This window comes from Prinia subflava, chromosome 19, assembly GCF_021018805.1.
Source record: "Prinia subflava isolate CZ2003 ecotype Zambia chromosome 19, Cam_Psub_1.2, whole genome shotgun sequence".
Lineage (NCBI taxonomy): Eukaryota > Metazoa > Chordata > Aves > Passeriformes > Cisticolidae > Prinia > Prinia subflava.
Genome location: NC_086265.1, coordinates 11,868,367 through 11,889,852, shown reverse-complemented (window position 1 = coordinate 11,889,852; position 21,486 = coordinate 11,868,367). Strand labels below are relative to the sequence as shown.

General features: G+C 50.3%; 1 protein-coding gene across 1 annotated transcript; it reads left to right on the top strand.

The window, feature by feature from the left end:
* The first annotated feature begins 842 nt into the window (after positions 1-842).
* On the top strand, positions 843-19,788 carry FBXO21 (F-box protein 21). The gene is made up of 12 exons (XM_063416468.1): positions 843-1,088; positions 3,571-3,706; positions 5,766-5,860; positions 7,523-7,644; positions 9,851-9,997; positions 10,488-10,621; positions 10,847-10,983; positions 11,488-11,664; positions 12,347-12,479; positions 14,797-14,987; positions 15,897-16,054; positions 19,168-19,788. Exons 1-12 carry the CDS (start codon positions 883-885, stop codon positions 19,344-19,346), a joined length of 1,815 nt encoding a protein of 604 aa, XP_063272538.1. The 5' UTR covers positions 843-882; the 3' UTR covers positions 19,347-19,788.
* The last annotated feature ends 1,698 nt before the right edge of the window (positions 19,789-21,486 follow it).

Sequence of the window (21,486 nt, the reverse complement as noted above, 5' to 3'; positions counted from 1 at the left end):
CATTGATAGATCCCTTTTTGGCACTCCGTTTCCAATATCGATACGCATTGATGAGGCCCCTTTTTGGGCCCCCCTTTTTGCTATTGATATGCTTTGATGGGTATTCTTTTTGGCATCTTCTGTCCAATATTAACACACAATGATAGATCTCCCCTGTGCACCCCCTTTTGATACTGATATACATTGATGAGGCTCCTTTTTGGCCCCCCCTTTCTGATATTGATACACATTGACAGATCCTCCTGTGCACCCCCTTTCGATATTGATACACCCTGATAGATCCCCGTGCACCCCATTTCCGATATTGATACATATCGATGAGGTCCCTTTTTTGGAACCCTGCTTCCAGTATTGATCACATTGATGAGTCCCCTTTTTGACCCCCATTTCCAATATTGATACACATTGATAGATCGTCCCTGTGCACCTCATTTCCGATATTGATCACATTGATGAGGCCCCTTTTTGGCACTCTGTTTCCAATATTGACCACACTGACGAGGTCTCTGTTTGGCCCCCATCTCCAATATTGATACACATCCCCGACGTCCCTTTTTGGCCCTATTTCCAATATTGACCACATTGATGAGTTCCATTTTTGGCCCGTGTTTCCAATGCTGATACACACTGACGAGGTCCGTTTTTGGCAGTCTGTTTCCGATCCTGACCACCCTGCCGAGGCCCCTTTCCGCCCCGTTTCCCCGCTGACCGATCCCCGCCGTGCCCTCTCCGGTACCGGCCGCTCCCGCCCTTGCCCGTCACTTTGCAGACGCTCCCTTGGCGCGCTCTGCGCTCCGCGCCGCGGCCGCACTTGGCGGACGCTCCCCGGGCCGCCCCTCCCCGGAAGCGCCGGCGGCCCCGGAGCGCAGGTAAACAGCCAAGATGGCGGCGGAGGCCGCGGGCCCGGCGGGGCCCGGCAGCGGCGGCGGGACGGGCCTGACGGACCTGCCGGGCGAGCTGCTGGAGCTCATCCTCTGCTGCGACGTGCTGGGCGCCGCCGACATCGGCCGCGTGTCCTGCACCTGCCGCCGGCTGCGCGAGGCGTGCCAGCCCCGCGGCAAGGTGTGGCGGGAGCGCTTCCGCCTCAGGTGGGCACCGCGGCGCGGCCCGGCCCGCCGGGGCTCGGGCGGAGCGAACGGGCAGCCCCGGGTTCGGCGGCACCGGGGGTGGTCGGCCCGGCCGGCCTGGGGGGTGGAAGTGCCGCCGTCACCGCCCGGTCCCTCCGTGCCTCCCCGGTGAGCCCCTGCCGGGCTGGGTGAGCCCGCGGCGCTCCGGGTGGGATCCCGGGCACGGAGCGCTTTGGGTGGGAGGGGAGCTCTAAGGCCGCCGTTTCACCCCGGCCATAGGCAGGGACACCCTGCGCTGTCCCGGGTTGCTCCAGGTGTATCCAGCCTCGCCTGGGACCCTGCTAGGGACGGGGCAGCCGCAGCCTCTCCGTGCAGGTGTCCTGCAGTGCTCCGGGGATTTCTGCAGGGCTGCCTCCCCTCCCGATCCCGTGGGCAGGGACCGGGCTGAGCCTCTGCTCGCAGGGGATCCCCTTGGCCAGAGATCAGTTCTGCGGCCCTTTCCACACCGGGCACGTGGATCCCCTGCGTTCCCAGCTCCAGCCCGGGCTCTGGCAGTGGAACCGTGCGCTGGGGTTGTGGATTGGCCTCCCTGGCCCTGCCAGGAGCTTCCAAAGCAGCAGCCAAGACCCATCTCAGGCCTGACGCTGGACAGCAGAGAGGTGTTTATGCATGAGGATTTGGGGAGAGCTGTTCTCCCAGACACCCGAGCCCTCGGGCCGGGGTTTTGCTGCTGTTCTGTTTGCCCCAGGGTGCTGTGCTCAGTGACACTGTTCATGTTTGTGCCGGGGATGAAGGGGGTGTGATATTGGTGATGCTGTGCTGGTTTCAGCCGTCCTGGAGGCACCTCCCTCATCCCCGAGGCTCTCCAGGGTAGCACTGCTCATCTCTTACCTGCTTTTGGCTGTGCTGGCACAGGAAAAGCAGCAGAGTTGCTTTCTCTAACTGCCAGCTGGCTCCTGAAGTTCAGCACAGCCCAAATGTGGGGATTGCTCCTTTCTCATGGGGGGAAGAGAAGCTGCTGAGCAAACACAGCTTCCCCACTCCACCAAGGCATGGCTGTGGGACTGACTTTCCCCAGTTCAGTGGCTGCAATTCCTGCAGGTCTCACCTGCTTGGGATCCAGCAGCTGGAATGGGGTGTGGTGGGTGATTGGCACATGCTGCTCTCCTGCTCTCTCCCTGATAATGGGATTTTTGGCAGGATGTTTCACCCTGACCTTCCCATCCTGGCTGGATTCCATCGTGAGCAATGGCACTTTCATCTTCCTAAAATTCCCACTGTCCTTCCAACCCATAAAATTCTCCTTTCTTATCCCAAAATAAAGGACTATGATGGTTATTGGGAGGTGGCTGCATTTCAGCAGTAGCTGAAGGGCCAGGGGTTCATCAGGAGGGAGGTTGTTATGTAATGCAAGGTTATTTGACTTTATTTTATAAAGGAAAATTGCAGGGGAGTTTTATTATTAACCAGCAGTGAAATATCTTCCAGGTGAGGTTTGGGCACTGGTAATGATTATTACACAGGAGGAGTGATTTCAGTATTTGGCAAATTAAATATATACATATATAACCTGAAAAGAACCCAAGAAGCTGAAGGAAAATGTTTTGTATAAACCGGTAATAATGAACAGCATTTCAAAACATGAAATAAATCCCCCAGCAAATGAAAAGAAACCCCTTTCTCTCAGCTTTCTTTCCAAAATATTTCCATCTGTGCTGATTCTTGGTTATGTTTCTCACACAAGTGATCCTGGTGTCTTCACAGCAGCAGGAATTGCAGTGCTGGCACACATTTTATGGCACAGAGCTGTGTTGTGGCACCACACACCCACTTTGTTCAAAAAGGTGCTGCTAACAGCCCCCAAAACATGCCCTGAAGTTGGATTTTCAGCTGAACCTCGAAATTTTGAGTAAGCTGCGAAACGTGTGGACTTTGAGTCTCAGTGAAGGAGGGTTTTTTTACAGGAAAGCTGGGAAGTTGTTGTGGTTTTTTTTCTTCTTCAAACAATTATTTCTTGTCTCAAAACCAAACTGCAGGAGCATTTAGCTGTCACAATTTGACTTCAGGACTGTGTTTTCCTGCCGTAGATGTTGCCACCAGCAAGGGCAGTGGAGGGAGCTGTGTTTTGTGCAGCCTTTTAATGAGCTCCCCGAGGTGGTAGGACGAACACAGGACAAAGAATTCCCCTTCTGTTCAGTGCCAGGTTGGCTTCCACGTGACACTTCTTTGTGGTAAACTCTTTTAATTATAAAACTGAAGCATTTAGGATGTTTAGGTATTGAAATCCTGGAGTGGGAGCCTCTGAAGGATTCAAGTGAGCTTGCTTTTAAATAATCATTAAGGCAGAGCTGCAATCAGGGAGTTGTGCTTTGATGTCTGAGGTAATTTAATGCAGTTGAAAGCTGAGCGGTGTCTGGGCACTGTCTCAGCTCCTCAGGTCGTTCTGGAGGTTCTCAGGGCTGTGGAATATTAACGATGCTGTTAATTTGTGTCTCCTGTGCAGGTGGCCGTCCCTGCTGAAGTACTACAGCCACAGCGACAGTGTCAGCTGGCTGGAGGAGTACAAGGCGCGCCACCACGCGGGGCTGGAGGCACAGAGGATTGTGGCTTCCTTCTCCAAAAGGTTCTTCTCAGAACACGTAAGTCTTCCTCTCCTTATGTGTGTGAGCAGCAGCCTGGCCACTTGTCTGGTAGAATCACAAATAAAATCATTAGTTGAGGTTGGGAAAGACCTCCAAGGTCAAGTTCAGCCACCGAACCCTAAGCACCACATCCTCACATTTTCTGAGCCCTTCAAGGGACTTCCCTAAGCAGCTTGTTCCAATGCTTGACAACCCTTTCAATAAATCAAATTTTCCTAATATCCAACCTAAGAGCAGCTTGAGGCTGTTTCCTCAACACTGCCTGAGCATTCACATCACCAGGGTGTATTTAAAAATTCTTAAACCATTCAGAAGTTGTTTATTTCTTAGGGGGGTTTTGTATTTTTAGAAATGTGTTTATTTAGTCTTTATTATTATTTATATTAGGAAAAGGTTCTTCCCCCAGAGGTGCTGGCACTGCCCAGGCTCCCCAGGGAATGGGCACGGCCCCGAGGCTGCCACAGCTCCAGGAGCCTTTGGACAGCACTGCCAGGGATGAACAGGGTGGGATTTTGGGATGTCTGTGCAGGGCCAGGGATTGGACTGGATGATCCTTGTGGTAGCTGAGGATATTCCATGATTCCATAATAATTCAAAGATTCACCTTCCTTGATGGTCATCAATACTTTTCATTAGTTTCTCTTGCCCCTCTCTCCACATCCCCCCAGCTGTGCAGTCAGAGATTTTGTAGTTCCTGATTTCATGTGAAAATGCTGAAACAGTCAAAAGGGGAGCGAGTTCCAAATGCAGCGGGGTGTGGAGTGCAGCACGCTCTGGGATTCAGCCCTGGAAGCTCTTTGCTTTGTGCTGGGAGTCCTGCCCTGGCTCTGGGAATGCTGAAGGCCACAGAGTTTGTTGACACAGAGCACAGCTGCTCTCTCTTGCTGCAGACCTTGTGCAAGGACGAGTTCTGAGAGCTGTCACAAGCCCTTTGAGCTCAGGAGAGAGGCACAGCAGGGCCACTCAGTTGCAAAGTGTGTTTTTGAAGATCTGCAGCCAGCCATGACCCTGAGATGCTTCTGTGTTCAGTGGGAAAAGGTGAAAATGTGATGTCTCACACTGCTGGGCACATGGAACAGGAGTTACTTGGCTGTTTGCTTAGTAGGTGGCTGTGGATTTTGGCAAACTGTGCTGCTGGGTCAGCCTGGAATTCTGTGAGTAAAGCATAAAAACTGCCTGTAACTTTGGCTGAATTCAGGATTCCACACAGGAGGCACTGAACAGCCCCCCTTTTATGGCTCCTGTGCAAAAGGAAGGCAGCAGGGCCAGGTGGGTGTTTGGTGTCCCCTGGCTGCCCTGTTCTGCAGCAGCCAGGCATTTGTCCATGGGGAATTGTCAGAGCATTAACTGGGAGAAGCTGCTCCTGCATCCCTCCTGTTCTAATCATGGATGCAAAGACCATGGAGAGACCATTAAGCAATACCCAAAGGCCTCATGATGAGAAGCATCTCCTGTGGGGCCAGAAACTGCAGCTTGATTCCCTGCTCAGAGCTGAGAGGAAAAGGCTTTCAACCAGAGATGAGCCCATATCCTATGGTGAAAAGCTTGAAAGCCTTTTTGGTGGTTTTTTTTTACAGTTCAGCCAAAGTTTTGAAAGTAATTCTGAATTCTGGAAGAAAATAGCTGTTCTGAATTTAGATGCAGGAGTGGTTGTTGCAAAAAATAAAGGCTCCTGCCTCTTCATTCCTTCACCCAGGATGAGTCTCCTGCACAGGGGGATGTATGGAGAGGTTCAGTCAGCCACAAGCAGGAGCTGATTCCACCTTAAAATCACTTCCAGCTTGTGCCCACCCTGCATCAGTGTGATTCTGCTGGCCCTGAACTCAGCAGCACAGCCCTAAATGCTGTAGAATGTGGTTGAAATTGCTGTAGGATGTTTCTGGGGTTCTCAATGGAATAATAAATCCATGAGTACAGACTGTGAGTATTTGGGGAGCAGGACATTTTTAAGATCTTTCCTAAATCTTTAAAAAACAGGATGGATTTGGTTTTGAGGCTTTTTCTGAAGTTGTGGGAGATCTGTTGTGCTGTGCATAACTCCTGTGTGCTTTGGCAGGTCCCCTGTGATGGGTTCAGTGACATTGAGACTCTGGGGTGCCCCAGCCATTTCTTCGAGGATGAGCTGATGTGTATCCTCAACATGGAAGGAAGGTAAGAGAGGGCTGAAAATGGCAGGGATTTCCCTCTTTCACCAGTTCAAGGAGAAAAATGTGGGATCAGGTTAGTGCCTGACCTCAGCTTCTGCCCTTGGTCACTCATTAAACAGCACCCCCAGACCTGCTCAGGCCTGACTTCAGAACAAATCCAGTATATCCAGAGGAAACCATGCAAACCCTGTCCCACCAGAGGAAGATCTCCTGGCTTTGTATTGCTTTTTGTTGTTTATTTCCTTGCCAGCTCATGGCATCTCTTGGGACATGTGCCATGCACCCTCATCTCTGCCTAAGCAGTTCCCATCCTCTTGTTCCTGTTCGATTTAAGCCTGGATCAGTTGGCTGAACTGATTTGCAGGATTAGCACCAGAGGGAAGCAGGAATCTTTCAGGATTGCCACCATGAATCCCTGCACCATGAAATTCCAGCTTTTTGTTTCCTTTTCTGAGCTGGAGTAGGTTGGTTCAATTTTTGTCCCCAAAAAAGCAACTGAGTTGAATTCAGCCACTGCAAAATTTGCAGTTCTGTAAATTATTCAGACAGGTGGTAAATAAAACTCCTGGTTTTATCTGCCTGGGTAATCTCATCACCTTGATTAACACTGAGCAAGATGAGTAAGTTTATTTGAAGGTTTTATTTGCTTTATTTGAAGCTTTTTCTGCTGGTACCACCTACCCAGGCTGGGTTTGATGTGATAGATGTCCTTAATGGGGCCTAGTAGCCTTGATTAGAGGGACTGTTAATAGAGCTTGGAAAAACCCAACTGGAATGGCAATCATCTCATTTTTGCCTTTTCCCATCCATTTTATTGCCTTCTCTATTTGAGCTGGGCCTGAGCATCTCTCATTTGACAACTGGTTAAAAAGCTTTTGAGGCTTTGCACTGGCCAAATGCCTCCCCATAAAGCAGAATTGATGCTAATTACACCCTGATTAAGCTGCAGTCATTGCCATTGAGTAGCATTAGGGTAAATCATTTCCCTGGAAGATATCCCAATAAAGCAGTTGTCCCTGTTGAGGGTCCCAGTTTATTGGAAGAAGATAAAATATTGTGAGATTTGATTGCCCTGCTGTCCAGGAGGATGGAGAGGCTTTAGAAGACTGGTGGGGCTTTACTGTTAGAAGTTTTGGAATTGTGTCATCTACAGAGCAACTGTTGATCTCTTCCTGCCTTTTCAGAGCTGCAGAGTTGGTTTTCCTCTGGGGAATTCTGTTTTTCTTCTGGATGCTATTGGGCTCACATTCATGTCCCTCATCAATCTATTTTTAATGGTGAAAGAATGCTTTAGGAGGGGCTCTGGAGAGATGCAGTCAGACAGAGAGTAATGTTTTATGAATAAAGTATAGGATTTTAATCAGATACTCCTGAGCTCCTTTAATTAGGATCTGTGTTGTTTCCCATGATAATGTATCTTCTCAAAATTACATATCAGTGATGGGATGAAAATTGGAGATGATAGGAGCAATGTGTTGTAAGTTGTGTGGTTTTTTTTATGCTAAATTCTCCTCAACATTCCCCTCTTGGGTCGACTTTCTGTGACAGTGCTTGTTGAGAAAAACAATCTAAACTAAAAACTTGTGCTCACTGGAAACTCAAACCATCTGTTCACCCTTCTAATACCTATTTAGGGAAATGCTTCTTCTTGTGTTTACCTGTGCAGGAAAGGTCTCACCTGGAAGTACTATGCAAAGAAAATTCTCTATTTCCTACGGCAGCAGAACATACTGAAGAACCTGAAGGAGTATCTGCAGCGCCCCACGGAGCGGCAGTCCTTCCTGGAGGGTGAGTCCTCGCAGAAAGCCCAGCTACAACACCTAAGGACAGCTCTCCACCAGGCTGAGACGTGCAAGGAGTCAAATTTCAGCAAGCCCTTGGCTAATGGCTCAGGATTCAGGTTGGATTTGGGATGTGCCTGGAATCCTTCCCATCCCGCAGCAGTGATGTGTCAGAATGTCAGGATGACATCAGGTGCTGTCAGTGCTCTGTGCTTATGTGCTGGTTTGAAAGCAAAACTAGTGAGACTCCAAGTCAGAAATACAATTTAATAGAGAGAGAACAAACAACAAGAAAAGATAAAAATAAAATAAAAATAAAATAAAAGCAGTAGTACAAAGGAGCACTGACACAGTCAGGATGCAAACTTGGCACCCTGTTGGTCAGGCTGTTGGAAGCAGCCCGCAGTGAGTCCTCCCACAGTGACAGATGTGGCTCTGTTGAAGTAGAGATGATCCTCAAGAAAGGGCCCAGTCATCCTCTGGGAATCCAGTGGGAACAGCTCCCTTGGTGTTTGGGATTGCTGTTTTATCCCGTGGAAAGGCTTTGGCTCCTCCTGCTGTGTGGAGCATCTCCCAATGGGATGAGGTGATGTTATCAGTCCTGTGAGAGCCTTCAATGGCCCATTCACAGGGGATGTCCCTCGGAGGAGGATGGGTGGAGGAAGAGATAAGGAGGCCCTGCCTTATCTGGTGTTATCAGGTGTCCATTAACAGAAGGCATCTGCCCTCTTTCCACCCCTAGAGTTACAAGAGATAAAGAACAATATCTCCCAACCCACTTCAACAGATGAAAATAGAACACACATTTTTGGTTACATTTTCAACCCAAGACACACTGGAATCTTGAGCAGGGTGCTGAGAAAACGAGCTGCAGCTCGACATCCTAATTACTGACATGGCTGCTGCAGCCCCTGGGCTGCATTCAGCTGAGCTGATTCCCACTCAGCTCCCTGCTTTCCCCTTTCCCAGGAACTCCTCAGATGAGGGCTGGGAGCAAGCAGAGGAAATTGTTGTAGCCAGAGCACTGTGAATGTCTCAAGAAGTGAGTGCTAGACTTTGGTGGGAAACAAATCCAAGTGCAGTCACATGGTGGAAGGGCACTTACACCTGCTAAGAAAGAAAAAGCTTTCTTTTACTGCTTCTGCTCTTTGTGTCCTCAGTCTGGTGGATTATTCTCCTTCTGTCTTCTGAATGGCTCAGAAGCTGCCAGGGGCTGTAGAAGAGGCCCTTCCTCTTGGTACACACTCCAAAATGTCCCTGAAAGAGGGCAAAAGAGGCTGTAACACCAAAGCTGGTTCTTGTTAGTGCAATAGACTTTGAAGAAGGGGCTGTTAGGGGAAGAAGGGAAAGCAGAAAGTGGCCTTTCCTAGAAAAAAGACAAAATTATTATGAGACTTAGTCATGTAGGTCACAAATATGTGTGATTTGTCTGCCATAAAGGTGCCTTTGGAGCACCAGCAGGAAGTGTTTTGGGAATTTTCACCTGGTGAGCACAGGGAGCACTTTGGGAGGACACAAAGGAAACACTAGGCCCTGCTGAATTCCTTGATTTACAGGCCTGGCACACTGACAAAACCATATAGGGGGCTAGAAGAGGTATGGTCCATGCAAAATCCTTACAGCTGATTCCAAAGACTGAACAAGAGGAGGCTTTGGAAAGAGCAGTGGTGCCAAGGAGAAGGTTCTGTGAAAAGGAAGCATTTTCCTGCAGAGGCTTGGGCAGGAGTTGTTCTGTTCTGTGTTGTGTTAGGAAGATGCAGAGCAGGTGTGGAAGAGACGGATGAATGTAGCAGACAAGGAAATGATGAACAAGGATGATATGGAGGATGTGACAGGGAGAGATCAGAGCTGGGGCAGTTTGAGTGAAGCTGGGATTGTTCCAGGCCCTGAATAAAAATCTCTGTACATTGGGGAGGTGCCAGGGGCTGAGTGTGAGCACAGAGCTGGTCAGGCCTGATCCAGCAGCATTCCTGCTCAAGGCACAGATACCTTCAGCGTGGTGGAGAGGGGAATACTGAGTTCAGCTGGTGATTTCTCATGTCAGCTCATTCTCTGCGCTCTGTGTGACAAATCCAGTCGATGAGTGCAGGTTTCACACACAGAGCTCTGCTGTTCTGCTGCAACCGCTCGCTGCATGCCTGGAATGTAGAGCAGGCAAAACCAAGCAAAGAAAAAACTGAAGTCCTGTTTCTTATGTAGTTTGTTTTTTGCAGGTGCTGTTCTGATTGATCAGTACTGTAACCCCCTATCAGACATCTGCCTGAAGAGTGTCCAGGCTCAGGTGGACGATATCACAGACAAAGTGCGCAAAGTGCTGCGGACCAAGAACCCCAGGCACCCCAGCTTGGCTTCCAAGGCAGGTACTGTACAGAAATGTGCTTTCCTGCAGAGCCTTGCTGCACCTCTGCACAGCTGAAGCAGCTGTGGAGTTGTGGCTGCTTAAAGAGCTGTTGTTTTTATCCCCTGGCAAACAAAATTCTGACATTTACTTAAGCTGTTACTCAAGAAACAGCTGTTCAATAGCCCAGGGTTCATCTGATGCTAAAAGAATTGGGAGGGGAATTCTATTTTTTCTCATTTGTCCCTGAAATCTTATTAGTCCTGTTATCTACAGCTGAGCTGTGGGACTGGGAAACAACCTCTTTCCTGCCAATCTCAGAAAATCATCAGCACAAAGGTGCATGTTTATCATCTCCAAAGGTCAGGCAGCATCTTACTCCTTGGTTTTATAAACACTGAGTACTTTCTGGCTTTCAAGGAGAGACTGAGCTTGCCCAGGTGAAGATTTCAGTGCACAAAGGTTGAGTGCTCTTGTTTTCTCAGTCTTTATTTCACTGCATGTGTTTCCAGGAGAGATTCTCATTCCAGAAGTGGAACTTCAGAGGCAGGTGCTTGATGCCATGAACTGTGTCCTGTATGAGCAGCTGAAATACAAAGGCAATGAGCTGGATTACTACAACTCCCTGAATTCCTACATTCACCAGGTATGTGTGTGTTAGGCAAAAACTGGGAGGCTGCAATGCCTGGCACACTTTATTTATCTTAATGTAGCCAGACAAATAATTCTCTGTGAAGAGCAACTCTTAAATAAATATGTCACCCTTCAGTGTATATTCTGTCAAGTTGTATTTTCAGTTGTGAAATTGAAACCCTTGAAATTTGTTTTTCTTAAATCCCGGTTGTGTTTTTGTCACATTTTTCTCCCGCAGGTTTTGATCCGCAGGACAGGGATTCCCATCAGTTTGTCTGTGCTGTATTTAACAATTGCCAGGCAGCTGGGAGTCAAACTGGAGCCTGTCAACTTTCCCAGCCATTTCCTGCTGCGGTGGTGTCAGGGGAAAGAGGGGTGAGTGACCTGCTGAACTCTGAAACTGTGCCCACAGTGACAAAAACCAGAAAACATTCACAGCTCCAGACCTGTGTGAGGCTGTTTAATTATGTTCCATCTGCCTATACAGAGGAAAAGAGCAGATCTTCAGGAAAGTTCCTAGAACTCAGCTGCTGTTGAATGGTAACAGATTTCCTGCTTTAGAGCTGGAGGAGAATGTTTGATTATTTTCCATCTGGAATTAGAACCTATACAGAGAGAAAAATCAGATTTTTAGGGAAGTTTTCCCAGAACTCAGTTCTGCTGCTGAATAATAACAGATTTTTTGAAGTAATAATAATAATACCCACGAGGTGATGTGAGAATTATGGAAAAGAGAGGAGGTACCAGGCAGTCTCTGTTTAGGAGGGAGCTGAGGAACCAAGGACACGGGTTGGAAGTGCTGAGGGAAGAACAGAAACAGCAAATCCTGCTGTACCACGAGACCCTGATCCCAGTTTGGTGTCTGTGTTGCCTCTTCAGGAGCACAGATATTTTTGACTACACCTACATCGATGCCTTTGGGAAGGGGAAGCAGCTGACAGTGAAGGAGTGCGAGTACCTGATCGGGCACCACGTGACAGAGGAGTTCTATGGCGTGGTGACCTCCAAGGAGGTGCTGCAACGCATGGTGGGGAATCTGCTCAACCTGGGCAAGAGGTGAGCTGGGCATCCACACCCTGGGAAAAAGGATCCAGGGCACGCTATCTGCATATCCAGTGTTGGTGTCCCTCCCCTGGGGAGAGCCTGAAAATTCCGTGTGTCACAAGGCGTGGGGTGGGTGCTTTCAGTCACCTGCACCTGGGTGGGAACAAAAACATTTAGTGAAACTAGTTCCTCTCCAGAAAATAAGCAAGATATTTTATTTTCTCTGTGAAGAGCTGATAGGTCCTATCCACCTTAAGAGCAGAGCCTTTTTCTGTCATGGTAGGCACAACCCCCATGTTCAAATGAGCATTCTCAGGGATACTCTCAGTGTGTAGAACATCAAGTTCTGTTTTCAAATCCTCCAGATAATCCCTTTGCCAAGCAGCTGTAGACAGACTCACAGCAGTGGAAGGGTTGTTTTAGGTGTCAGGGGAACAGAAGGAAATGGCTTGGGGAGTGAATTCTCTGTGTGGGATTATCTGACCAAGGAGAGTGGTGGGTAGGAGGGCAGAGTTGATGATCAGTTGTGGAGTGCTTTCCTTGCAGCAGGCTGATGTGGTGAGTGACAGTCCGTGCTGCAGTCACTGCTGTGAGCCTGCTGTACCTGCAGCACCGTTTTGGGCACCCCCCTGTCCCTGGGAGCTGTGGGGAAGGGGTGCAGAGCCTCACAGCTGAGTTTCCTTTCTGCTGGCAGGGAGAGCACTGACCAGTCCTACCAACTGCTGAGAGACTCCTTGGACCTGTACCTGGCCATGTATCCAGACAATGTGCAGCACCTCATGCTCCAGGCCAGGCTGTACTTCCACCTGGGAATCTGGCCAGAAAAGGTACCTGGGCACTCAGGGGAATGTCTGGGGAAGGCTGAGCACTATAAACACTGGGGTATTGATTTTTGGGCTGTGGCAGCCTGCATTAGTCTGCCACGAGTTGTATGTGTAATGAAGGCAGGTGGAGGAGGTCTCACATTGCAGGGAATCAATTTGAAGCAGGAAGAGTGGATGATTCTTGCCTGCTTGTCCTAGGGAAGACTTGGGAGCAGCCTTGAGTCATAATTCATGATTTACAGCTTGTCTTGCAACCAAGACTGTGGACTGTGACTTATTAGAGCATCCTGTTTGCTCTGTGGTAAAAATCCTGCTGGGCTCCTGGGAAAGGAGCAATTACCTTTTCAGAAACTTCAGGAATTTATCTTTTATAAATAAAACCAAAGCTGTGCTCCCAACCTTGGCCACACTGTCTGTGGCTCTTGTGAAAATGCAGCTTGATAGTCCTGTCCTTGGAATTCCTTTTCCTTCTGGGTAACAACTCCAGTCCTGTTATCTTGGGAGTGTAGGAAAGAAGGTGCTGAGATTTACAGTGGTCTGGATCATCCAAGGCTTTCACTGAATTAGGAGAAGGCACAGGGAAGAGCCTGTAACTCAGACAAGTCTGGTTTTTTTAGTGTCACTGCAGCACAGAGGTTTTCCCTACTCAAAATTCCCTGTGCTGGTTCAGTGGTGCCTGTGCCAGTTCCACCTGTGAGGTTTGGGAACGGGACAGGAACATTGGCTGGACAGCTGAGCAGAAGGCAAAGCTCTTCCCACCAGATCAACTGGAACAGGATGGAACAGGATCAACTGGAGAAGCTGCCTCCTTCCCTTTGAAGAGCAAACTGTGCTAAGCTTGGCCTTCCTTTCTTATGGCAGCAAATTTTGGGGTCAGCACAGAAAAAATAGCACCAAAAAATCGTGTATGGGAGGGGCTCACTAAGCTGAAAAGGCAACTGGGCATAAATAGGGAACACTGAAAGATCTTTCTGCCCTTTCCTGGCATTCAAGGATGTGTTTGGAGAGCACCAGACTTGGATTTGAGCCCCTCAGAGCACATAAACCAACCCCAGGGCTGAGTTTTACTGAGTTCTCTGCACCAGATGCAGTGGCAATGAGCAGATTTGGATTTTTCAGGATGGCATCCAGTCGTTCCAGGCTGTCAGGCAGGGTTGCAGCTAACCAGAGAGAATGCTGTGTCTGACAGGACACAGTGTACCAGCTCTGACAGGGCCTGCCAGATTTATGGATGGGCAGGAAATCTAAAAGGTCCTGCAGAGCTACACTTACTGTTGCCCTAAATATTTGTAAATAGCAGTAAATAAAATTCCCAGGAATCTCTGACAGCTGTGGTTACTTCCTTCATTTAGGATTTTTCAGGATTTTCACATTCTTCATAATTCTTAATGGAATTAAAGTGGTCGAGAAGCCTGAGCTGTGTTTCTTCTCATTAATCATTCACCTGTCCTTTATTTAAATTGATTTTCCTCAGTTTTTGGCTGTTGTTCATTCTGAACAGCCTGAGATATCCATTCCTCTGCTGCTGCTCTGAACTTAATGACCAAACCCATGATCAAAGGAGACAGTCCTTCTGCCAGGTGCCAAAGTGTGGCAGGTTTTGGGAGCTGAGGTATTGTTGAGACAGATACGTGTCCTTTCCCAATATGTTTACACAACAGGTTGGGGTTTTTTTCCCTTGCTTTTACCAAAAAATTAAAATTTGCTTTGCCTGCCTCTAACAAACTCGGTGGCAGATGTTCTGATGTTGTGCCAGAGGGTGTTGGGAGATTGGAATTCTGGATCTGCAGACCTTGCTGCTTTGTGTTCTTTATCATCCTGAGACAAGCAGCTTTTCTGTCTTGTTCCCTGTTCCATGGGAAAGCATCATGGAGGTTATTTCCATTTCCTCCTGTGCTGCCCTATTTTTGCTCCTCACAGACACGCTGAGAAGCTCTTTTAAGTTAAAACATTGGTTCTCAAGAGCAGCAGAAGTCACCTGGAGTCACTTCCAGCAGCATTTTGGAACGCTAGGAGCTGCATTCTCATGAGCAGAGACCTGGAGAGATGCTCTGTGGGCACTAAACAGGACGTGATGAACTCGTGGGGGCTGAGTTTTAAGGAGCTGCTGTGCTCTGCAGTGCCTTTCCTTGGAAGCTGGGAGCTTTTGAAAGGGAAAAGGAGCAGGAATAGGCTGTGTGCAGACAGAGCATGAAGCTGTAGCGTGGCAGATCCCAGGGCACTTTACATGCAGCTGCCTCCAGCAGTACATGTGTGTGTGTTCATAAGTCCTGCTGCTGCAGGGACGTGTCCTGACCGTGTTTCTGCTGTGCTTTGGAAGGTGCTGGACATCCTGCAGCACATCCAGGTGCTGGACCCGTCGCAGCACGGGGCCGTGGGGTACCTGGTGCAGCACACCCTGGAGCACATCGAGCGGCGCAAGGAGGAGCTGGGCCCCGAGGTCAAGCACCGCTCTGATGAGAAGCACAAGGAGGTTTGCTTCTCCATCGGCCTCATCATGAAACACAAGAGGTGAGCCTGGAGCCTCTCCACGGGCAGCTCTGTGCCAGCAGAGCAGAGGGGCTGGAGCTGACAGCAGTGAGACGTGGTTTTAGTGCCGGGGTGGAGTGGGAAATGCTGGGCACGTGCAGGAAAATGTCCCGTGCAGGAAAATGGGGGCGGCTCTGGGAGTGCCTGGAGAGAGCAAATGTTTGCACTGCAGAGAGCCTGACATGTCTGAGTCATCCTCTGTCACACAGGTAACATCCCCACAGCACAGAGCTCTCCAGCAAACACCAGCAATCACTTAATGAGGGACTGTGCAACAGAGTCAACTTCAAAATCGATTCTGATATTCCCAGGACAGTTTGTGGATGTTTCCCTGTGCTCTCATTCCCTGTCCCTGCCTGCACTGCTCTGCCAGAGAGCCAGGTCTGCACTGTGTTGCTTTGGCCACTCCTCTGACTCACCAAGACAGCCAGAGCACATTTGAGGGGCATCAGCAGTGACAGTTCCAACACCTCTCAGTTAATCCCATAAATATTCTGTAAATAGTGATGCCTTTGTTCTCAGAGTTGGGATTGCCATGTCTGTGTGATGAGCACAGGAGTAGCTGCACAGCCCAGCAGGGTGGTTGATCCCTCCTTCTTTCCTCCTTCCTCTTCTGGCTGCTGACTTCCAGGCTCTTCTCTAGTCTCTTTTCTTGCTCACATTTGGTTTTCCTTTGTCTTCAGCTGTTTATTCCTGTCTGTTTATCCAGTCATTCATAGTCATTTCCCTCCAACTCAAAATACAAACACAAAGTCTTTATTTTCCTCTTGTTCCTCTCCTCCTCGTGCCAGCTCTCAGGAGGTTCCTGTCCTGTTTGTGCTCTGTTAATCTTGAGGAAAAAGAGCTGGTTCTGGAGTTTCCACAGCCTTTGTGTGCAATTTCTTTCTTCAGGTATGGCTACAACTGTGTGATTTATGGCTGGGATCCTGCCTGCATGATGGGCCACGAGTGGATCCGGAACATGAACGTGCACAGCCTCCCCCACGGCCCCCACCAGCCCTTCTACAACGTCCTGGTGGAGGATGGCTCCTGCAGATATGCTGCCCAAGGTCAGCAGGGGCTCCTGTGGGCACTCTGCCTGCATCAGGACACAGGGACGCTTAATTGGTTAATTAAGTGTGGCTAACAAGGGTTATGAAGGTGGAGGTAGGAAGAAAATGATCCTGACTCGTGGCCTGCTCTGTTTGCCCTCCATGAAATCAGCACTGCTGGGATGGACATGAAGGGGTCATCTCCTCCTGCCCCAGAAGTGTTTTGGACACTCTCATGGTGTGAGCCTTGATTTGCTGCTTTGAAGGAAATAATTCAGCTCCTGCTGCAGGCTGAGGGTCTGTCAGCAGCTCCTGTGCCTGGCACAGGGCCTGGAAATGGGATTTAGTGAGGGGTTGCTGCTCAGGGCATGGTTCTGGCCACTGTCACATGCCAGGATCCCAGGGAGCACAGGTAACCTGGCTGTTAGTGCCACCTTTAACCAGAACAAAATTTAATGTCTCTTCACAAGTGCAGGGAGGTGTAGAAATCTCTATGTCACATGTGCTTTATGCAACAAACCATAAGAGGAAGCTGGTCAGAGTGTGTGGTTGGGATACATGAAGAGCTGTTGAACTGAGGTTCTGAAGAAAATTGCAAAAGAAGAGCGCATCTGTGACTCTGTACATTGTAAAAATGTAAATTTGCTCATGTTTGTGTCCCCCTGTGGCAGGGATGTCCCATCCAGGCAGGGCAGCTGCACAGCCAGAGTGTGTTTGGCTAAGGGAAGATGTGAGAGCTGCTGGAGGAAAAGTGCTGTCCAAAGGCCCTTCCCCTGTGTGCTCCCTCATGTTCTGGTCCCCTGAGTGTGACAGGAGGTGTGACAAGAGGTGGTTTTACAGGCAGGGACACTCCTCCCTCTGTAGATTTAAAGTGCAGGTGTTTCCACTGTCCTGGGAGTGGCTTTTTTATACTCAGAAGCCCAGAAAGATGAAGTGGCAGAGCCTGGTGGCTCAGATCAGGCAGGGCTTGGCCTCAGAGAGTCTTAAAAACAGAAATTCTCATGTGCCATGGGTTGATATTAAAATATGCATTTTGGTAATTACCTAATCAGGTAATTGTCCCCAGTGCTGCTGGGGCTGAGTCATCACTTGTGTCTAATGGTGTTTAAACAAACAGAACCCTGTCTGGCCCCACAGTTCTTGCAGGGTAGGCTGACACTGTTATCTCTGTGTAGGAGACACTGTTATCACTGCATCTCTGTGGCCTCCAAGAGCTCTGATATTGCTGGGGAAAAGTGAAGGGTTTGTTCTTGTTGCTATTGATACCCCTTCTAAAACATCCTCAGATCATTTGGGAAGGATTATTTCATGTCTTCCTGACCTGGCTCTGGGGAGGGAGGGAGAGTTTTTAACTGAAAGAATCCTGAACAAATCCTCATGTGGAGTTTAATTTAACCAGCTCAGAAATAACCCCAAGCTTATTATAGAGAAATGTACCTCAGTTTGAGGCCTTCCTGTAAATCTGTGGGTTGAGTGCAGCTAATTCCAGAACTCCTGTGTCATGCAGGGAGTTTGGTACCTGTCCACTCTTGTCTGTGTTTTGTTTGCTTTGTGACAGCACAGGAGAGATCTGTGGCTCAGAACTGCTCATCAGCACCTTTGGGAGGCTCCCACCTTGTGCTGAACTCGCCTGTGTCAGCCTGTTCCTCTGCCAGCTACACCTGCATCTCTGCAGCTCCCCGTGCCTGCAGCCCCCCGTGCCTGCAGCTCCATCCCTGCAGCCCCCCGTGCCTGCAGCCCCCCGTGCCTGCAGCCCCCCGTGCCTGCAGCTCCATCCCTGCAGCCCCCCGTGCCTGCAGCCCCCCGTGCCTGCAGCTCCATCCCTGCAGCCCCCCGTGCCTGCAGCCCCCCGTGCCTGCAGCTCCCCGTGCCTGCAGCCCCCCGTGCCTGCAGCTCCCCGTGCCTGCAGCTCCCCGTGCCTGCAGCTCCCCGTGCCTGCAGCTCCCCGTGCCTGCAGCCCCCCGTCCCTGCAGCTCCCCGTGCCTGCAGCTCCATCCCTGCAGCTCCCAGCTCAGCCATGCTGCTGCAGAGCATTCAGCAGTGCAAATTGTTTTCCGCAGTGGTGCAGTATCCAAAAAGGTCCTTTGCAAGCCTCTAGGACTGCAGCAGGCTGCTGAGGCATGGAAAGCTCTGGTGCTGCTGGCTGCACACCCTGAGATGCAGCAGCTTCAAAGAGCCTGCATGGATTAATAGGAATTCTCTGCTCTCAGTAATGAAGTGGACTTCAGAGACAGATTATTCCTGAATGACATTCTCTGCACCCCAGCTCGTTCGTGCCCTGCCCAAAGTCAGCCTTTGATCCTGATGCAGCTATTTTTTTTTCCCTTGCTAATACTACCTGTTTTATCTGGCACTGTGCTGGAAAAAATTACATCATTTGGGGAGTGCTGCAGGGCTGCAGCCCGTGGGATTGACTCCCAGTGCCTGCTCTGTGCTAGCACTGCAGAGCACAGCAGCCCCTGGCCAGGGTCACCTTTGGGGTTCAGTGTTTAGGGGTCACCTTTGGGGTTTCGTTTGTTTAACTCTAGTGCCTTATCAGGTCATCTGGAGAAAAGGAGCTGCTGTGGCAAACAATCACCGTGTCCTTCTGAGGGACTTTCAGTTTACTTGGGGAAGTTTGGGTTTAGGGAAGCTTATTTTGCTGGAGGGCCTTGGTGTGGTGGAAACAGAGGCTGAGGGAGGAAGCTCTTGGCTCCTCTGCCAGAACAGCCCTGTGCAGGTGGGCTCACCTTGGAACATTTGAGGGGGATCTCTCCTAAAACTGATCCCTGAGGGCTGGGAGGGATTAGAGGAGCAGAGCTCAGTGCAGCAGCTTCTCCCTCTGCTTACAACCAAGTCCTGTGACCAGCAGGGTGGGAGCAGCATCCTGCTCCTCCAGCCTAATGCCAGGCCATCCCAGGCACAGACCAGGTCCCGTGTCCCTGGTCAGTGGGGACATCAGGAGCTGAGGCTCTGGGAACAGTCACACTCACTTGCTCTGCTCATTTTCCTGAATCAGGGTATTTTTTTTTCCTTTCAAGCACCAGATTTGGTGTTTCTAGAAACACAAACAAGGCCTGAGAGCAGCACAGGGTTCGCTGCCTTGCAGCAGTGTTCCTGTGGTGGTAACTGCTGCTTTCCTTCCCTCACAGAGAACCTGGAGTACAACTCGGAGCCTCGGGAGATCCCTCACCCCGACATCGGCCGCTATTTCTCCGAGTTCACCGGCCTTCACTACCTGGCAAATACCGAGCTGGAAATTCGGTACCCGGAGGATCTGGAGCTCACCCGAGCCACAGTGGAGAAGATTTACAGCCCAGGCAAGGAGTGAGTGCCAAAGGCAGCCTGGGGACAGAAGCAGCTGGAGTGTAGCTTTACCCTCTTCGCAGAACTTGCATGGGAAGCAAGTTTGGTGACAATCTTTGGCTTAATGCATTGAAAACTGCATTGAACTTGGAAACTGGTGCTACAGCATCTTCCCGTTGTCTGCCTGCCCATCCTGGCCCACAGGCACAGGGACACTTTGGTACTTGAGGCCCAGCAGGAGGACCTTGCAGGGACAGCTGTGCCAGGAGCGTTGTCCTTGGGAGGGATCTGCACTTTCTGCTCCTGTGGTGGCCTTAGAAGGTCAACACAGCGAGATCCTGGTGTGGAATATGGAGGAACCCCCTCTTCCAGAGAAGGAAGTTGCTTGTCCTGGCAGTATGTTTGTTTGGCTGTGTCTGTCTGGTTTGGTTTGAGTCTATACCATGCAGATGATAGTTTTTAAAGTCTCTCACGTTTCACTGTTGTCTTCGCCAGTCTGAATTTTCGGGTCAGGTATTGCTTCACCTGTGTAGTCTGATTGTTCCTAGAGCTACTGTTCCAATCCTGAATATCCTTCTGGGCCTGGCAATATCCTTCTGGGCCTGGGAAAGAGCTCCAGCCACAAAACCAGCAGCAGTGAGGCTCGTGGGGTGGCGAGCAGCACTGACCCCGGGGCCAGGTGGCCGCACCTCACCGATGGCAGAGACTCAGGAAGCAGAGGAGGAGCTCCTGGCCCTTTTCCATGCCTGCTGAACACACCCAGCCCATGTCCTGACCTTGTTCCCGTGTCTGTCCATCGTGTGTCCAAGGTGGGATCCGTGGCACAGCCATGAGTGTTCCCAGGAGGATTTGGAGCCCCCTGGGGACGTTTGGTGGCCCTGGAGGGCAGTGCCACAGTGACTGCGACGGACGCGGAGCTGCCGCTCGCTGCCGTTCGCTGCCGTCTCCAGTTCTTTTTTCCAATAGGTATTTATGCAATACAGTGGGATGATGACTGGAACCTGGCCATCCCTGGAGTCAGCCAAACCATTATGGAAGCAAGATTCCTGCAGCTTGAGGCCTTGTTCCTTCTTGCCAAAAGAAAACGGATTCTAGGGGAGCGCAGACTTGGCTGCCTACGAGGGAAGAGCTTTAGCAGCTCGAGGCACTTTTAACCTTGACTGAAAGGCCCAGGCAGAACCACTGCACAAGAGGTTTTCCTCTGGGCTCAGGGGCTGTGGGGTGCAGAGTGACACAGTGTTTGTGCATATCTTTGTGGTTTCTGAAGCAATGTGTGTAGAGTAGCTGCAGCTCGTGTCTCCTGTCACTGTCCACTTGCAACACAATAATTCTTCTCTCCGAGCTGACAATTAGGGCTCTGTAGAGGTAGGTGGATGCTCTTTAGTCTCTTATGCACTACAGGTATCTCCACGTGGAATCACAGCCCTCCTCCAGCAATGCCTGCCCTGCATGTCACCTCCTGCAACCCTGAGCACTGGTTTGGTGTGGAAATAAACGCTGAGAGCCCAGCGCCTTGGTGGTGGTGGTGTGCAGGATCTGGGGCTGCAGGAAGAGCAGCCTGTGGGGAGAGAGTGAGCAGTGCTGAGGGCTCTGCTCCAAGCAGAGCTCTGTCTTTAAAGAGGCCCCAAATGGTTTGGGCTGGAAAGGACCTCAGAGCTCCTCTTGTTCCATGGGCAGGGGCACCTTCACTAGCCCAGGTGTGGACTGACATGAACCTGGAGGGAGGGAGGAGGTTCCATTATTGTGGAGCAGGGCAGGGAATCCTCAGGCAAAATTCCAGAAATCCTTCTCGTGTTTTTGAGGGTTGGAGTAGACCCCAACCCTTCAACCCATTTTGAAAGCACATCCCAAAAGATTCCTGACAGGGATGCAAGGTTGGGATTGGGGGTGGTGAGTCCCAGGGTAGCTGAGAATGGGCAGAGCAGGACTTGGAATTCACATTCCCAGCTGTCAGCAAGATTCCTGGGATTCTGTGCTCCTGCTGCCACCTGAGCCTCTCCAGCGCATGCAGGGAATTGCAGAGCTCACAGCACGAGGAGCTGCCCCAGGTACAGCCCTGCCACAAAAGAGCCACAGGAGCCAACAGAAAGCACCCAGTTTCCCTGAGAGCTGGCCAGTGCTTACCAACCCACCTGGAAAGCTGTGGGTGCTTTGGGGGTCCCCAG

Excerpts from the sequence above, each read along its gene's own strand:
- FBXO21 (XM_063416468.1), top strand. The coding sequence starts at position 883 with ATGGCGGCGGAGGCCGCGGGCCCGGCGGGGCCCGGCAGCGGCGGCGGG. Across the intron at positions 3,707-5,765 it reads AAAGGTTCTTCTCAGAACAC|GTCCCCTGTGATGGGTTCAG; the intron begins GTAAGTCTTCCT and ends GTGCTTTGGCAG. Across the intron at positions 16,055-19,167 it reads CTGCAGATATGCTGCCCAAG|AGAACCTGGAGTACAACTCG; the intron begins GTCAGCAGGGGC and ends CTTCCCTCACAG.